At 41.5% G+C, this 17,022-nt stretch overlaps 1 protein-coding gene across 2 annotated transcripts in view; it reads right to left on the bottom strand.

Annotated features, from left to right (window-relative positions):
- Nucleotides 1–6,948: 6,948 nt before the first annotated feature.
- EHF (ETS homologous factor) overlaps nucleotides 6,949–17,022 on the bottom strand; it is a 56,072-nt gene continuing 45,998 nt past the window's right edge. For both annotated transcript variants that reach the window (XM_090032929.1, XM_090032928.1), the window contains exons 8-9: nucleotides 12,765–12,960; nucleotides 6,949–10,930 (exon numbers count right to left, since the gene is read on the bottom strand). In XM_090032929.1, the coding sequence (XP_089889055.1) occupies nucleotides 10,831–10,930; nucleotides 12,765–12,960 (296 nt within the window). In that variant the 3' untranslated portion in view covers nucleotides 6,949–10,830. The remainder of the gene's footprint in view (nucleotides 10,931–12,764; nucleotides 12,961–17,022) is intronic.

Genomic DNA, 17,022 nt, shown 5'->3' with positions numbered 1-17,022 from the left:
TAGTATAGTGGCTCACCATGACTTGAAAAAGTGCAGAGAGGAACTGAGTGCAATGGACATCATTATATATTTTATTCAGATGGGTTATACTAACTTATCCATGCAGCATACTTATCTGGCAAGGGAAATACCATGACCACTAAGGCAGTTTTCCTAGTTACAAGGGAAAACCACTTTTTTGGCAGGGGTAGTACCATGACCAAGGTAACATGTAGTTAGCCTCCCACTTTCACTTCCAGTGGGAAGATCTTGGCTGTACACTGACTTTATGGAAATGAGAGACTCCTTCCAATCTTGCTCCTGTGACCATACAGCTGAGGGGAAGCGAAACCCAGGGGCATCCGAACCCCAAATCTTCAAGGTTGGGCCTACACATAAGATGCCTGCCAAGTGATTTGAAAGTATCTGAAGCCCCAGGCTGGGGTGGAGGATGCTTGCTGATAGTAGGGCCACATATGGTTCTTGAATGACTCACGGATTTGAAATTGATTTGGCCGAGTTGGCTTGGAACATGAAAAATTTTACTTAAAAAAAATGTGGCATACTTACTTAGCACTGGCAGGTGAAATACACTGACTGAAGTAGTGCAATTAAATGGCACTGTGTAGTGACGGGTTGCACCCTTGGCTGCTTGCAGACAGGACTCCCTATGAGAGCCTCATAGTTAGCTTCCCACTGGTCAGCTTCCAGTGGGAGGATCTGGGCTACACAGTGACTTTATGGAAATGGGAGACTCCCCCCCAGCTTGCTTCTGTGGCCATACAGATGAAGGCAAGCGAAATGCAGGGGCATTTGAACTACAAGACTCCAGGCTTGAGCTTGTACGTAGGATGCCTGCAAAAGAATTTGGAAGTACCTAAAGCCTCAGGGTGGAATGGAGGATACTTGCCAGTAGGATAGCCACATATGGTTCCTGAATGATTTGAACTAATTTGGACCTGATTTGGCTAATTTGAACTAGGACATGAAAAATTTTCCTTAAAAATAAAAAATGTGGTATGTTTGCTCCATATGTGTTTTATAGTCATGTTCAGTGTTGGCTTCATTTAGTCAATTTTATAGTTGGCTTCCATTACTGAGTATGTGCTGCTTTTGACTGAATTTTAATGATAGACAATTTATTTTGGTTCTGGGTATGACTGTAAGCTGTATCTGACTGGGGGGCCTGTTGGAATGTAGTGGAGCTACTTATGATGAGGTAGTTCCTATAAAATATCACAATATTGCAATGTCCGGAGTAAGGTGAGTATAGGACACCTCAAAACCCTACCTCCCACCGCATTATAAGTACTCCTTGATTAAAGAAAAGCTAAGGCAAATCACCCTGACAGAAATGCACGCTTGCTGAGGTTTTAGGCAATCAACAGCAGTTCTTATCTGTTGCTCTCTGGCAGAAGTTACAACCATCAAGGCACTAAATGTCTGGCCTTGGTCTGGCCTTCGGATTTTGTCTCAATGGCCTAAAGGGGTTTGGTATGTCTTGGGCCACCTCCATTCCTCCATACCCTTGCCTAGGTGTCCATATCAAAGGTCTTGGTGTGATGGTCTCAGGACACTGTACAAGCAGATTCATCAGGCGTGCCTCACACATATGCCATGATCCAGAAGAGCAGTAGCTGTCTACTGTATTTTGTAAGGTTTCCTTGTATGCAAGTATAAGATGAGGGGCTTTTCTCCCACATTGACTGGGGAAAAAAACTCATCTTATAGTCAAGTAAGTAGTGTATATCCATCTCTACACAACTCTGCTAAAATGAAATGGAATTGGTAAAATCTGTAAAAAACACCGTCAACAGTAAAAAATTGGACATCTCAAAATTAAAAGGAAAAGGTTTTCCTCAGCATACACAACTTTTTGAATAATTTTAGTTTAATCGTTTTTGCAGGGCACACAATCACAAGATTTCCATCCATTGACAATGCAGGACGCCAAAGCACATTGTGTTTGTTTTCTTGTTCTCTTTTTATTTGCAGTTATAAAGGTTAATTTTGCTGGATCATACAACCAAATAGCAATGGGAAGATTATAAATAGCATTGTTTGTGTGCCTCTAACTTTATTGCAAATATCATCACTAGATTTCAACATAGCTCTGTTCAATGAGCTCTGATTTGATTAATTGTTCAATCTCCTCCAGTACTTTGCTGTCTGGTTAATACATATTGGAACCCAGGTAGTTGACTATAAGAAAGTAAATATTGAGGAAGAGATAGCAAGAGCTATTGAGAAGAGTATAAGATTAGATAGTAGCTGATGTAAAACAGGACCCCTCCATTAAAGTTCTTCTGCTTCACATAAATTCAGGATTTTGTATCATCCTTTTTAACCATATACAAACCTCAATTTAAAATAATAATAAAAAGATGAATATTGTGACTAAACTCTCCACAATAAACATTTCTTGTTAACATGCTGATGTGGGCATTGTTTTGACCATCAGTTTGAAGAATTTTTGTAAGAACATTACAAGATTCCAGAGGCTGAGCTTGCTGACTACTGCACTATGATTTCATAGATTTCATAGACATTAGGGTTGGAAGGGACCTTGCAAGATCCATGGGTCCAGCTCCCTGCCCAAAGGGCAGGAAGTCATTTGGGGTCAGATGACCACAGCAAAAATAATCATCCAAACGCTTCATGAACATGTCCAGATTAGGTGCTTGCACCACTTCTGGGGGGAGTCTATTCCACTCTGGAGACTCAGACACTAAAGAAGTTTTTCCTTATGTCCAGTCTAAAATGCTCTTCCAGCAGTTTGTGACCATTTGACCTTGTCTTCCTTTGGGGTGCCCTGGTGGGCAGATGTTCTCTGAGATCCTGATACACATCCCTGATATACTTATAGGCTGGCACTAAGTCCCCCTGAGCCTACACTTCTCCAAGCTGAAGAGTCCCATGCCTCTCAGCCTCTCCTCATAAGGCCTGCTCTCTTGCCCTCTGATCATGCGCATAGCTCTCCTCTGGACTCTCTCAAGCTTCTCCACGTACTTTTTTAAAGTGTGGAGCCCAGAACTGGATGCAGCACTCCAGCTGTGGCCTCACCAAGGCCAAATAAAGTGGGAGGATGACATCTTGGATCTTGCTTGAGATACATCAGTGGATGCAAGCTAGGGTTTTATTTGCTTTGCCAGTTGCGACATCACATTGGTGGCTCGTGTTCATCTTGTGGTCAATCATGACCCCCATGTCTCTTTCGGTTGTAGTGCTAGTGAGCGTGGCACTGCTGAGCCTATAGGTATGATGTGGCTTCTTTCTCCTGAGGTAGAGTACCTTGCATTTCTCTATGTTAAAAGTCATCACGTTTTGATCTACCCACCTTGCAGGCCTGTCTAGGTCAGCCTGAATCCACAGCCTATCCTTTAGTATGACTGTGCTTCCCCATAATTTAGTGTCATCTGCAAACTTAGCCAGTCTGCTTCTGACACCTGAATCCAGATCTTTTATGAATATATTAAAGAGTATTGGTCCAAGTACTGAACCTGGGGGGATGCCGCTTGTCACCATGCACCATGTTGACACGGTTCCATCAACTATCACTCTCTGGGTCCAATCATGGAGCCAGTTCCCCAGCCATTGAACCATAAGGTTGTCAAGGCTGCAGTTCCTCAATTTTGCCATGAGAACACCATGGGAGACCAAGTCAAAGGCTTTTTTGAAATCCAAGTAAATGACATCAACCTCTGCTCCCCTGTCCAGGTGATGCATCACACCTGGTCCTAGAAGGAAATGAGGTTGGTCAGGCATGACCTACCCATAATGAAGCCATGTTGGCTGTCTCTCAGAATGATGCCTTCTGTTAGCCTGTTGTTGATGGATTCTTTAATAATTTTTTACTAAGAACTTTCCAGGGATTGAGGTCAAACTGACTGACCTTTAGTTCTTCCTTCCTTCCTTTCTTGAAGATAGGCACCACATTGGCCTTCTTCCAATCTTCAGGAACCACTCCCAAGCACCACGAGTTCTCAAATATCCTCGTCATTGGCCATGCTACAAAGTCAGCCAACTCTTTTAGCACTGTTGGGTGCATTGCGTCTGGGCCTGCTGCCTTATTGATGCCCAGCCTCTCAAGGTGTTCCCTCACAAGGCCATCACCAAATGTAAGTGCATGGTTACCTGTACCCTTGTAATCCTGTGTCCTGTTAGGCAGGGTGATCCCCTTGGGCTGGTGAAAAACAAATGCAAAGTAATGACGAGGAGATTAGCTTTTCCCTGGGTGTTGGTTGTCAGCTGCCCCATTTGGTTCAGCAGGGGTCCAATGTTGAGATTATTTTTCTTCTGACTTCCCACATATCTGAAAAAGGACTTTTTATTGTTCTTGATTCCTATAGCCAATCTGAGCTCGGTATCAGCCTTGGCTTTTCTGGTCTGCTCCCTACAGATTCGGGGCAGTGATGCATAATCCTCCTTAGTGGTGTTTCCTGTCTTCCAACCCTTATGGGCTTCTCTTTTAAGATTAAGTAGGTCCATTAGTTCCCTATTGAGCCAAGAGGGTCTCCCAGCCCTTTTACTACATTTCCTACAGGCCAGAATGGACTTCTCTTATGCTTTTAGGATCGCATACTTAAGGAGCAACCTTAAGGAGCACTCATCTTGGACTCCCTTCCCTGTCAATTCATGATCTTTCAGGGCCTTGACAACCAACCTCCTGAGCTTGTAAAAGTCAGCTTTCCTACAGTTGAGGATTTCTGCATTGCTGACTGATTTCCCAGCTTTGCAATGGATAGAGAAAGTGATCAACTCATGATCGCTGTCATCAAGCTTCCCTTCAATCCTCAGGTCACTCACTAGATCATCCCCTTTGGCCAGAACCAGATCCAGCAGTGCCTCATCTCTTGTCAGCCCACGGAATTCTTGAGCCAGATAGAGCTCCTCAATGCATGTAAGGAAGCTGCATGACTGATCAGATTTGACTGAATGCTTTTCATTTGAGATGTCAGGGTAGTTGAAATCACCCATGACAACCATGCACTGAGAGTGTGCCGTCTCTGTTAGTTCCCTAGAGAATTCATGGTCAAGCTCTTTCTAGTAGTTAAGTTGTCTGTAATAGACTCTTACAGTAATATCCCCTTCACCACATTTTCCCTGTATTCTAACCCAGAGGGTTTTGAGTCACCCTCCTGGGGTGCCAATGTCGGCTAGTAGGGAAGCATACGGCTCCTTGACATAGAGAGCTACACCCCTGCTCTTCCTCCCAACACGATCCCTCCTGTCCAGGTATAGCCATCTATACCTATGGTCCCACCAAGTGGAGTCCCACTAGGTTTCCATTATCCCTATGAGATCATAGTTGTTATTGCTTAGCAGAAGGGCCAGTCCCTCCTGTTTGTTCCCCATGCTCCCAGCATTTGTATACAGGCAGCTAAGCCTGCTATTAGAAGCCCTAGGCTTCTTTATGCACTTAGGAGAGTTCTGTCCTTGGGCTCGGGTCAGAATAAATTTGATTGTATTTCCTGACCTGCTGATTATGTGCTTGTCACTTCCTGGCCTTGCTCCGATGGTTGTCCACCTGTCCTTCAGCAATCTTAATTTAAAGCTCTGTCAAGCAGGTCAGCCAATCTGGCTGAGAAAAACTTCTAACAATACTACCTCTAATACAGGAGGGAGTACACATGGGGCAAACACACATGTTCCAATGTAGCCCTTCCTGGCACTATAATTGAGCAATATAGAAACACTTCTACATTCATGCTTACTTTTGTTTTCACTGGGAGTGTCTACATGTGCTATTAGGGGGTAGCAGTAAATTGTGGAGCTTTATGCCCCACAGTTTATTTTGCTCCAAGGAAGCTCCCAGGCATGATTCTGCATGTGTGCCGAGACCCACCTACGAGCTGGGTCACAGCAGGCCCAGCGTGTAGGTGGCTTGGGAGTCAGCCTGCCAGCCCAGGCTGCTCCAACTGGACTCAGTGTGCTGGAGGGCCTGCCCCCAGGTGCATGAGGATGCTTCAGTGTGGGATAGCTGGCAGGCAGCCCCGGCACTGAAGGATCAGCGGTCAGCATCTATACATACACTGCTGCGCATGAAAAAACTCTGGAGCAGGCTAGTAAATACAAGTACTAGCCTGCTCCAGATTTTATTCATTTCACGCACCCTAATAGGGGCTCATGTTTAGATGCTGAGACATCTACTGCAGTTAATTAGTCAACTCTGCAGTAAATGTCCAGCCTCAACACTCCCAGTAAGAATTATTCACTTGCTTAAAGATAAGAACATGGTTACATGGTTTCTGGATCAGGGCCTCTGTGCTGTAGGATAAGAATCTGGCCCACTTTGACTATATTCAACACCCATAGCGTGGGCCACCGAGAGAAAGATTATTTTGTAAACTACCTCTCCTTTTCTTTATATTCTCTCAGTTGAGGCCCTCTCCTATTCAGGCACATATGATACTTCTGCAGCAACTTCAGCAGTCAATAGAAAAAATCATAGGAGGAAAGTATTTAATATGTTCTTGACTTACTGAATCACATTCTCAGAATTAAGCACATATTTTTGAGTAATCTCATTTTTAGTACTTAACCTCATCCTAAAATGCCCTAGATTTAGGCACATCACTAAAGATAAACACGGTTGAACTGAGGCCTCAGTAATATTCAGCTGTTAGACTTGAGGCAAGGCAATCCAATATTACCAAGTGACTTTTTTCAGAAGAGCAGCAATGCTCCCATGATCCTTTCCCTATGAAGTAAAAGCCACAATTTAAGAAGCCTATGATAATCAGTTGTAAATGGGGAACCATCTTTCTACATTTCACTTACTGGATTTTGTGGTGATTACATAATTTTCTCACTGCTACTGAAACTTTTAAAATTACCTTTAAACCTTTGTTGTTAAGGTATAAAAATGTAGAAGTACATTGATACGCTGACTCATCTCAGGAACTGTTTATTTGAATTTATACAATATATGTAAAAATAAAAACCATTTAAAACTACCTTTGTGTTCCATATGTTTTTTATTCTGAGATTAGTAATAGAAACACCAAAATACCTGAACACATACTGTGTTTTTCCACATTTTGTACAATGAGGTGGGATAAAAGGGAAGCTGGTATTAAGCAAGTTGCTGAAAACAGAAAGATGAAGAGAGCTAAGCACTGTAATGTATTTCCAGTTTACCAACATATGTACAGTTTTCAGGATGTACAGTTTTCAGGATGTACAGTTTTCAGGATGTTTCTTTAAGAAACTTGCTCTGATAACATACACAAAATACAGCTTTATGCTTACAACACCTTTGACATTTGATTTGCAGGCAGCTATACAAACATAGTATGATATTTTTCCTATCAAGACTTTGTATATATGAAAAATTATGGTACAATACAAATATATACATAGGGTGTTAGCAGTTCAGCAACTGCTAACTTAAAATAGACATCTAAAATGTGACTGCTCAGACTTTGAAATACAAAATACAAGAGCAATCAGAAATGCTTTTCATTTAAATAGCAATTTACGTAAACATTAATATCTTCATTATCTCCCTTTGGTTAGAACTGGAAAAAAGGTTCACCTTTGCCTGGCTGCAGTTGTACTTGGCAAGAATTACAATTTTAGATAATCCACTTTATCTGTTTTAGGCAAAAGATAACATATTTGTAAGGCAAAGTAAATGCCAGCTGGTTCCCATTTAAGCTATACAGTCAAATTATAAATTCCCACTCTGAAAAGTTTAAAAATAATGGACAATATTTGCTTTCCTGATCCTCACCTATTGATAAATATGCCCGCGAAGGAACTGTAAGATAAATCATTCTCTCAAATACAATTCTTTACTATACAAGTTTTTGCCAAGTGAAGTTCAGCTTTATAAAATAAATTCATTTACAATAGTAATTCACATGCTTTGTGGTAAAGAATCCCAAAGAATTTCCAAATAGGTTTAGCTGCTGAAAATAATGGAGGGGTAACAGAAGTATATTACAAGCTCATTTTTATATCCCATGAAGTTTGTTGAGAAGAAACATAAGTCCGAAACATTATTACAATCAGCTGCTGTGAGATGTGTTTTAACCTGAGACAGAGTACAATAGCAGTATTGCTACCACGCACCTACTGCCTCCCCAGAAGGAGCAAAAGTGAAATCTGAGCCCTCTACAAGTCCATAGTAATTTTCTCATTTACTTTAATAGGATGAAGCTGTCTCCTAAGTATGCTTTATCTAAAGAAATTGCCAGAAGGCAAACAGCATGAAGTGGAGAGCTTCCTGTGATGCTGAGGGTTTCTGGGACCAACTAAAAGGTACCAGGGTAGTAGTAGCCCTGTGATAGTAGCCCTGTAGTTATTAGTTATAGAGACTACATGTGAGGAGAAAAAGGATGGAATGCTACTTGTCAAACTTAAAAACAGAAGACATGAATGAACTGAGCAAAACCAAACACTCAGTGCTAGAAAAAACATTCAGGCTGAAAATGAAAGGTATGTCCTAAGAAAAAGTTTCTTTTGAATCCTGAAGTCTCATGACTCAGTTTGTAAATAAAGCCAAGATCTCCCAACCCAGCTTATGAAAAAGTAAAAATTGTCACGTATGGATAAATCACGGTGACAGCCCTGGCACATGCTATGTAGCAGGTGGTGTTTTTTGACATGTGCTACGTGCATAGGTAACAAACTGGGAGCTTGTTTTTGTATGCAAAGAGTTGCTAAGCACATTTGATGGCTTTTATATTGAGTCTTCCTTATCTCTTGGTTTCATCTCTATACTCTTTTACAACATTCTTCCTTTCAAAGCAGAAATTGGTTGCACTCATACCTCTTTGTGAACTCTAACTTGATTTCAAGCCAGTTTGGATTCAAATACCGTGGATTCCTGTGGAGGAAGATATTGGCTGGACACATTTAACCATTTAATATTTTCCTGCTTTTGTTCCAGAAGTTCTTGCATCTATATGGCCATTGGTGTTGGAGTGTTTCTTTCGCAGTGACCATTTTGGCATGCTTTCATCACTGATAAGATTTTATAAACTCCCCATCTCTAAACTATGTTGACTGGAAATGATCTCTTTTTCACTTCCCTCATCACCTTCTTGAATTGGCCCCTAGACTCACACTCCCCGACCATCTAACTGACCTACTGTACCACTGCCTTCCTTTCCTTTAGTCCCCCACTTTTTGAAAGTTTTGATTCACTGCAGAGAAATTTTAACTAACAGCAGGCAAGGATATGTCTATCCCACTTCTGCAGCCATCCCAAGACTACTGCCAAGAAATAAGCTTGGCCCACTCATTCAGTCCTGCTTACATGCTACATGCCAAGAAAAAGTTGTGGTGGCTATTAGAACTATGTCAGGCATGCCCAGGGATACTCATGGGAGCAAAGACTGAAATCCTGACAGTGTCCATGGACATGTGCAAAATAATGACAACCTGACAATTTTTGGCACAAGATGTATTCAGAGCAGTAGAGAGAGTCAGTGGAGCTTGCTTTCTGAACATGGCCTCAGAATCACCAGAGATATACCTAGAGAAATAATGGACCACATTCACTCTCTGCATGATATGACTACTACTGGGGTGAACAAGGAGAACTCACAATGTACGTGCAAAGGGGCTTTGTATTTCTCTGTGGATTTCTTAATGCATTTTCTCATGGGAGCCTTGGCCTACCAGCTGGAGCCCAAGGGAATTGGAGCACAGGGCATTTGACTCGGGAAATTTGGGATGCTCTCCTCTAATTTATTCCACACCAAATGATCTTGTCTGCATTCTTTCTAAGAGCATACCTCAAGTGCTTGTTTAGCTCATCACCTGCTTCTTTTATCTTGAATGTTTTAAAATGTTATTGGAAAACACACCTTCTCCATTTCTACTTGGATCTTGTTACCTTTGATGTATCTGATCCTAGATAAAAACTGAACACTTGGCCCTCTTAAGTAAATTTGGGAGTTAGAACAGAATCTCTTTCTTATGGCCTTTATTCAATATGACATGTTCCCTCTTTCAATCACCCGAAAGTGGTTAAAGACAGATAGGAAAAGATACGAATCCGGGGTTTGCATGGGTTCTCCAAAGAAACACTCATAAACAGCTAATAGTGTCTCTGTACCCAGCTTCAGTTACTGCCAGGTGAAGCCAAGGATAAGGCCATCACACAAATTAACTGAAGCAACTTGAAGCCAGCAGAGTGTTGCAACTAAGAAAATCATAAGAGTGATGGAATAAATGTTATTGGCCAACAGAAGTTAAAACCCAGTTAATTACAGAACAAAATCACATGGCTCAGAGAGGCTTACTATTTTATCTATGCACAGTTCATATCTTGAGTGCAAAATTCACAGCAGAGCGTACAACTGTTGTGAGATAACTGTATGAGGGAGGTATCTTCCAGGTACATGCATGCATGCATCTGTATCATACCCCATGTTCCACAGACATGCCACACTTGAGAGACACGATCCAAATCACATGTAAGTCTTTACAGAGAGCTAAATAACATTGGAAATTATTTTTCTCATGTGCAGAAATCAGGCGGCCTTCTTCTGAATTCCTTTGCTCATAAAAAGTGTATAATGCCCTGTGATTTTCCCCTCCCTTTAATGTGCATGGCTCACAGCATTGTCATAAATCACATTATTCCTGCACTTTAAAAAAACTTTGCAAGAAGGGAAAAGTAATCACAATCCTATAATGTTATTATAATTCACAGAAAACTGTGTACTTTTTTTCCCCATACAGGACATACTTCAAATAATTTTAACATGAATAATGATAGTGTTCCTTCTTTCTATTAAATGTAGAATTTTCCCTCATTTTGGTATATAAATAAAACAAAACAGTCTTTGAAATATTTACATACAGATGTTTTAACTGTTGTATTAGTTGATATCGTTAATTTTCATTTTCTCTCCAGCCACGGGCATTCTTTCCAAATTTATATACTAATCTTCGGCCATCCACACGCTCCAAGATTTCTCTTTTATAATAGTATCTATTAAAAGGAAAAAAAAGAATGAGAGTAAATTTGATGCCATACCTTAGTGCTCTGGATAGTTTTAAAGGGACACTGTCAATGATGGGCCAGATTCTATTCCACCTATTGGCTAGGGACAGAAATTGCAAAGAAACTGGTATAATGGATTAGAAAGTGGTTCAAATCTGTAATACAACAAAGGGTCAATGCACATAAACCATTTTCCAAATGGCCAAAGTGGTTCAAGATAAACCTGGATGGCTGTTGTATCAAACTTAACTGATTTAAGTTAAATTGGTTTACTGAACTTCTGTCCCAGTTTCCCTCCAGATTCAAGTTAACTTACAGTCCCCCAGCATCCCAAGATGCTTTGCACCTCTCTTCACAGAGTGGGAGGGCTAATCTGGGCCCAAGCTGTCTATTCCAGCCAAGCAGGGAGGTATGCCCTAGCACCCCCTGGCTTCTGGCCTGGGCCGCTCCAGGCATGTGGCTGTATCTCTGGAATCAAAAGTGAATATTTGTTCACTTGCTTTTTAGTTCAAGCTATGCAGCTTAGACTAATCTGTGAAGATTGAATTAATTCAACCTCAGGTTTTTCGACAGTCTGTACTTAGCCATTATATTCATAAGTCACCTCAGGGCAGGTCTACACATGCATTAAGGTGCTTTTTCTAATGCACATTAAATTTAATACCTCCAGTGTGAGGTACTAAAGAAATGCTCATTAGGCTGCCTTAATCCTCAGTAACAAATGTGCATGGTTTTTAAGTGATGCTTACTGCATAGTAGCCTATTTTACTGCACATCAGCATAATCACATAGATTTTTACATGAAACTTTAATGTGCAGTAAAATAGGCTACTGTGCATTAAAGCACATGCATAGATGTGCCCACAGTGAACCAGAAGCACTGTAGGTACTTAGAGCACTTGTAGTGCTCTGGGCAGGATACTTTTCTCCTCCTTTCACTGAATTAATTAGCCTAGGCACTTAAAGTTCAGGAGATATAGTGCATGGAGCAATGTGGCATGCTTAAGCATGCCTTTGCCTGGCACAGCAAGAGATCAAGACATGCCCTAAGATATCCTGCTGCTATCAACAATATTTTCTTTACCTTTGCTAAAAGTAACACACAAGATTGTATCTGAAAGAGATTATAGAGGAAGAAAAGATCCTTTTTTCTTTTAGTTTATGTTGTTGATCTTTTGTTTTTGACAGCCCTTGGGTAAAATTAGGCATCTTTCTCCTTGTGCACTGCTGCCAACTTGTGTGATTTTATCATGGGTGTCACAGTGGTGTTTTTTCCAGAAGTGTCAGCTTTTGAAGTACTGTTCCCAACTTAGAATCTCAGTTTATATTAAAACTAAAAGAAGTTCCCAGTCCTCAAGGATATGGAAAAAATTATGATAACCAAACAGGAAATAAAAAAAAAACACATATATTCTTTTTTTTTAAGTCTCTCATGATTTCCTTGTAAGTTAGTCTAACAATTTTGGGTGACCCAACTCTTGGTTTTGAACATTTGAAGTAAGCAATAATATTCTTGCCCTGTTAAGGTCCAATTTAAGCTTTCCAGGTTTAGGGAGGTATATGACTTCAGTGTCTGCACAGGGATATGCTTCATCTTTTGTGTATACTCAGCTCTGCCTACAGTCAGTCCGTCAGTCTCACTTACTGTTTGTGTAAGTCTTTCACATATCAATAAAGAAAGAAATGTAATGTAACCCTCTTGTAATGTAGCAAGCAACTACTACTTTTGGTTCAATTTTATAAATTAACAAGATCACAAATTGATTCAATATCTCTTTAACTAATCAAAGGTTGTAAATGATGTTTTCTCAGCTCATACTACCTCATAGCCCGGCTGAGTTTCTCATAAGTCATGCTGCTATTATTTTTCTTCTTTCCCCATAGCTGAGCCACGGCTTCAGATTTTAAGAACCGGAAGACACCTTCAGACCGGTCTTCCCACTTTATTAAACCTGGGTTTTTTTCAGGATTTAGAAGAATATCTCGGATAAATTCCCAAAGGTGAGTCCCTCGAGGATCTGAAACAAGATTGAGGAACAAAGAAAAACATGACCAACCAAAAATACCGAAGACATTGTATTTCATTAAATAGCTATGTATTTACAAAATGTGACAGTTCTATACATAAATGTACAATCTAACCATTCCTCATAACTGCAATATAAATTGTATATGAGACACATAGGAAAATAATCTTGAAGTTTCTCAGATTTAAGTTATTTTTAGAATGGCTCTACATTGATTTGAGTAACTCAATAAAACTGCAGCAAGATACAGCTCCAAATCAGCAATGGATGCAACATAGAGAGCTAAAATTTCTACAAGGTTTTGTTTCATTCTACAAAGCTCAGTGCTTGCATTATTCCTATCCAAAGGATACCTTGTTTAACCCTCATGCTTGCAGTGCCTTTAACTTCATGTCACTGCTCTGTTGTAATGGCATGAAACCAGCTGCTATAAGGAGAACAGAAACTGGGTGGAATAGCAACCACAACTGGACTATTTGTATTTAAAGGTGGGGACACTTCATAAAATACAAGTAAAAGTAAAGGTAGTGGGACAGCATTATACATTAACAATGTGAAAAACTTTAAAAGAAATAAGAAGCTAGCACACACAGAACATTGTTGGTTTGGTCCAAGTCATTTCAGTAAAGGATCGTCAAAAAGGTTTGACTAGAGTAGCAGGAGAAGTTAGGAGTTGAATCTGGCTATACTTAAAGATCTTTATAATATTATTAGTCACATACAATGGTATTCAGTTTCATCTTGTGCATCTACATGACAGTTTTCCAGCAAAATAAGTAGCAGTGGCATTTTTGGCATATATGCACAGTTTCCAATTCTATTAAACAGTGACGGCATTATAGAAGAGTTTGTTCTTGGAAATAACTTTGAATCAAATGAACATGAGTTCATGAATGACTTATGCCCCCAGGACCTGGGAGGGCACAGCAACGGCGGGAGCATGGTGGGGCAGTGGAAGCGGTGGGAGCGCAGTGGCAGTAAGCAGGGGAGCTCCCACAGACACCTCCGGTGCTGTCAGCAGCAGAGTGGGGGGTGGTGAGTGCTGACCAAGGGTCAGAGACCACCTGCCGGTGCCAGCAGCAGCAGCGGCCAGTGGAGATCCCGGACCTCCCACAGATGCCACTGGCAGTGTCAGCTATGGGATGGCAAGCAGCGACTGCCCACAGGCATTGCTGACAGTATCAGTGGTGCCATTTTGTAGGGGGTGCACTGCCATGTTCAGGGGTTGCACATGCACCCACGTGCACCCCCTACACGTCGCCCCTGCATGAGTTGATTCCATTTAAATTAAATGGAAGGATAAACAAACATAGGTCTGGAACAAAGGGTTTTGGTTTAAAAAAGTAAACTTTAACAAATTGAGGGAACTAAGTGAAGCCTAAGACCTGAAAATGGAGAAAGCTTTGGATCTCTCTAAATCAAAACATTTTCTGATTTTGCCCCAAGCAAGGCAAATAAAATAACTTTTAATGAAGAGCCCCAAACTAACCAGATGAATAACTACCTCAACAAGACTACTAGGAGTAAGCAGGAAGCCCATAAAGGGATTGAGCCACCGGAAAGACACAGCTCAGAGAGTATAGGGATGAAATAGGAAATACCAGAAATCATTCTAAGTTCAAAATGCTGAAGTGTTTTAGTTCAACAGTTTTGAAATGCAACTTTTCAACATTTCCTTTTGTTGCTCAGGTCACATGAAACATTTCAGATTAACCCCAAATTAAATATTTTTTTTCACTAAAAATTCAATTTAAAATAATTATTTCAACATAAATCATTATTTTCCTGAATCTTCAAGTAAGCTGTTGGATTGAAAAATCTATTATTCCTTCAGTTTTTTGGGGGGGCAGAATGATGTTGTGATGGAGTATGACTTTTATTGTAATAATTCTGTGTTAACTGTCCTCATGTTATAATAAAGCTGCATTCCTCAGTTTACTTATAAAGCTAGTACATGGGGAAAGAAACATTAATAGGATCCCTACTAAGTGTCAGAGCTACCTACACGCATGACAAGACAAGAGAGAACTTCAATATCAACAGGACTTAAATAGTATCTCCAGAGCTGAGCTGGACATTAGCTCCTTGGGTCACAGCCACGGAAAACTAGGGAATCTCAAGGACTGAAAAGCCAGGGTTTCAAGAGTGGGAAGGAGTGGAAAGGAGCCAAGGTCCCGTTCCCCTGCCCCGTTCTAGAAGCCACACCTAGGCTGGCTTCAGGGCCCACTGTCACAGACTCTGACAAGGCTGTAGTGATCCCAAGCACCCCCCGATAGGATGGGATTTTTTAGCTTAGAACAAGGGTCAACAGCCTATGACACATGGCCTGGATGTGGACCATGGAGTCTTTGGATCTGGTCTGTGGAGCCATGGTTTTGGCAGCATTCAGAGGTGGTGGGTTCTGCTCATACTGCACTGCAGCTGGATGCCAGGAGCTTGGTGGAGAAGGAGTTCCCCCTGTGCTGTGCCACAGGTAGACAGCATGGGCTCGGGTGGAAGGGGGCTCTCTCTGTGATGCACTACACTGCAGCCAGGCAGCAAGAAGTGGTAGCAATGGTTGGGTCCTACTGCCTGCCTATTTCTGACCTAAGCTGGTCATTCTGGGTCCCCACTAAAAATGTTGCAGTCCCCTGGCTTAGAAAATGAAAGCTGTGTGATTGCTGTTTATAAATACATGGAGGGAAAACTATTTAAACTAAAAGTCAATGTTGGCAGAAGAATGAATGGGCTGACCATGAATATATTTAAGATGGAAATTAAAAGAACATTTCTAAACAATGTAGTTGGGTTCTAGAAAAGATTTCCAATAATCCTCGAGGCAAAACACTAGCTAGTATTAAGACGGACCTTGATAAGTTCATCAACAAGGCCACCACATTGTGAGATTGAACTCAGTAACTTTCTGGCCCTATGTCCTATGCTCCCTATAGCTTTTACCATTTAAATTCAAAGGGAGAGGATCCATTCAGGAAGCAAAGCACTTTTAATGATTTCCCCAGATTGCTGTGCAGGTCTCTTCTACTAAAAGGCAGACTATTCTCTGGCATCATTTGCTAAGATGTGTGAAAATATTTTCACAATTTTGGGAACAGCTTTTCTTGAAATCTTCATAATAACTTTGGGAGCACCTAGACAAGACACTAACTGTGCAGTAGCTGAATAATACTGCGCAGTAGGATGTCACAGCACAAACGGTGCTAATACACTACTGCACAGTATTACTAGGCTACTGCACAGTAGGGTCTCTAAGGCTAGAGACAGACATTCAAAAATCCTGAGCCTGAATTGATTGGTTAGTCTAACCTGCCTAGATTGAATTAGTTTGCAATTTGCAACTGCGCAGACTTTCCCTCTGGACTGAAGAAACGCAAGCACATACCTGCAGTGGCTCAGGCTAGAAGCCAGGGGGTGCTAGAGCAGCCCTCCCTTCCCTTCCCTTCCACAGTGCTGAGCAGAGGGGGTGTGGCCAGGCCCTGGCAGGATGCTCTGATAAAGGAGGGGTTTAAGCCCCCATCCTGCCTGTACCATCCCAGGCTTCTCCTTCCGCTCGCTGCTCAAGGGGCAGGAGTGTTGACAGAACTCAGCCCCTGCCTAGCACTCTGAGGCAAAGGGATGTTTGTGCAGTGCACGTATCTGTTGATAATACTGAGATTTTCAATCTCCCTCTCACTGCTTCTTCATACTGTCTGCAAACCTGACAGGCAAGGGAGCCAGCAGAGAGCTGATAACACAGCATTTATCAGCCCATCAACAAAATAAAAGCTCCTCTCATTAGTTCAAGCTCTTCTTAAACAGCTTTTTCCAAGGAATGAACAGAGGGACATTACCAGTAGACCTGTTGATTGGCTCCAAAAAGCCTTAAGTAGACACTGTTCTGTCTGCCTGTCCCAGTGAAATTGGAAACACACACACACACACACCTCTAAGCATTAGCTAACATACCACATGCCTAGGGTTTGTGGGGCTGGGGTCCATGCTGTGGGAGATGGAAGGGAGGGAAGGGGGAGAACCCTGCTTGAACAATGAGCAGCAAGGTGGGGTGGGAGAAAGGGG

Source organism: Crocodylus siamensis, chromosome 2 (genome assembly GCF_052110815.1).
Source record: "Crocodylus siamensis isolate JL-2025a chromosome 2, ASM5211081v1, whole genome shotgun sequence".
In the NCBI taxonomy this organism is placed as follows: Eukaryota; Metazoa; Chordata; order Crocodylia; family Crocodylidae; genus Crocodylus; species Crocodylus siamensis.
Note: the sequence above shows the minus strand (reverse complement) of the source record. Positions and strands in the feature narration are given on the sequence as shown.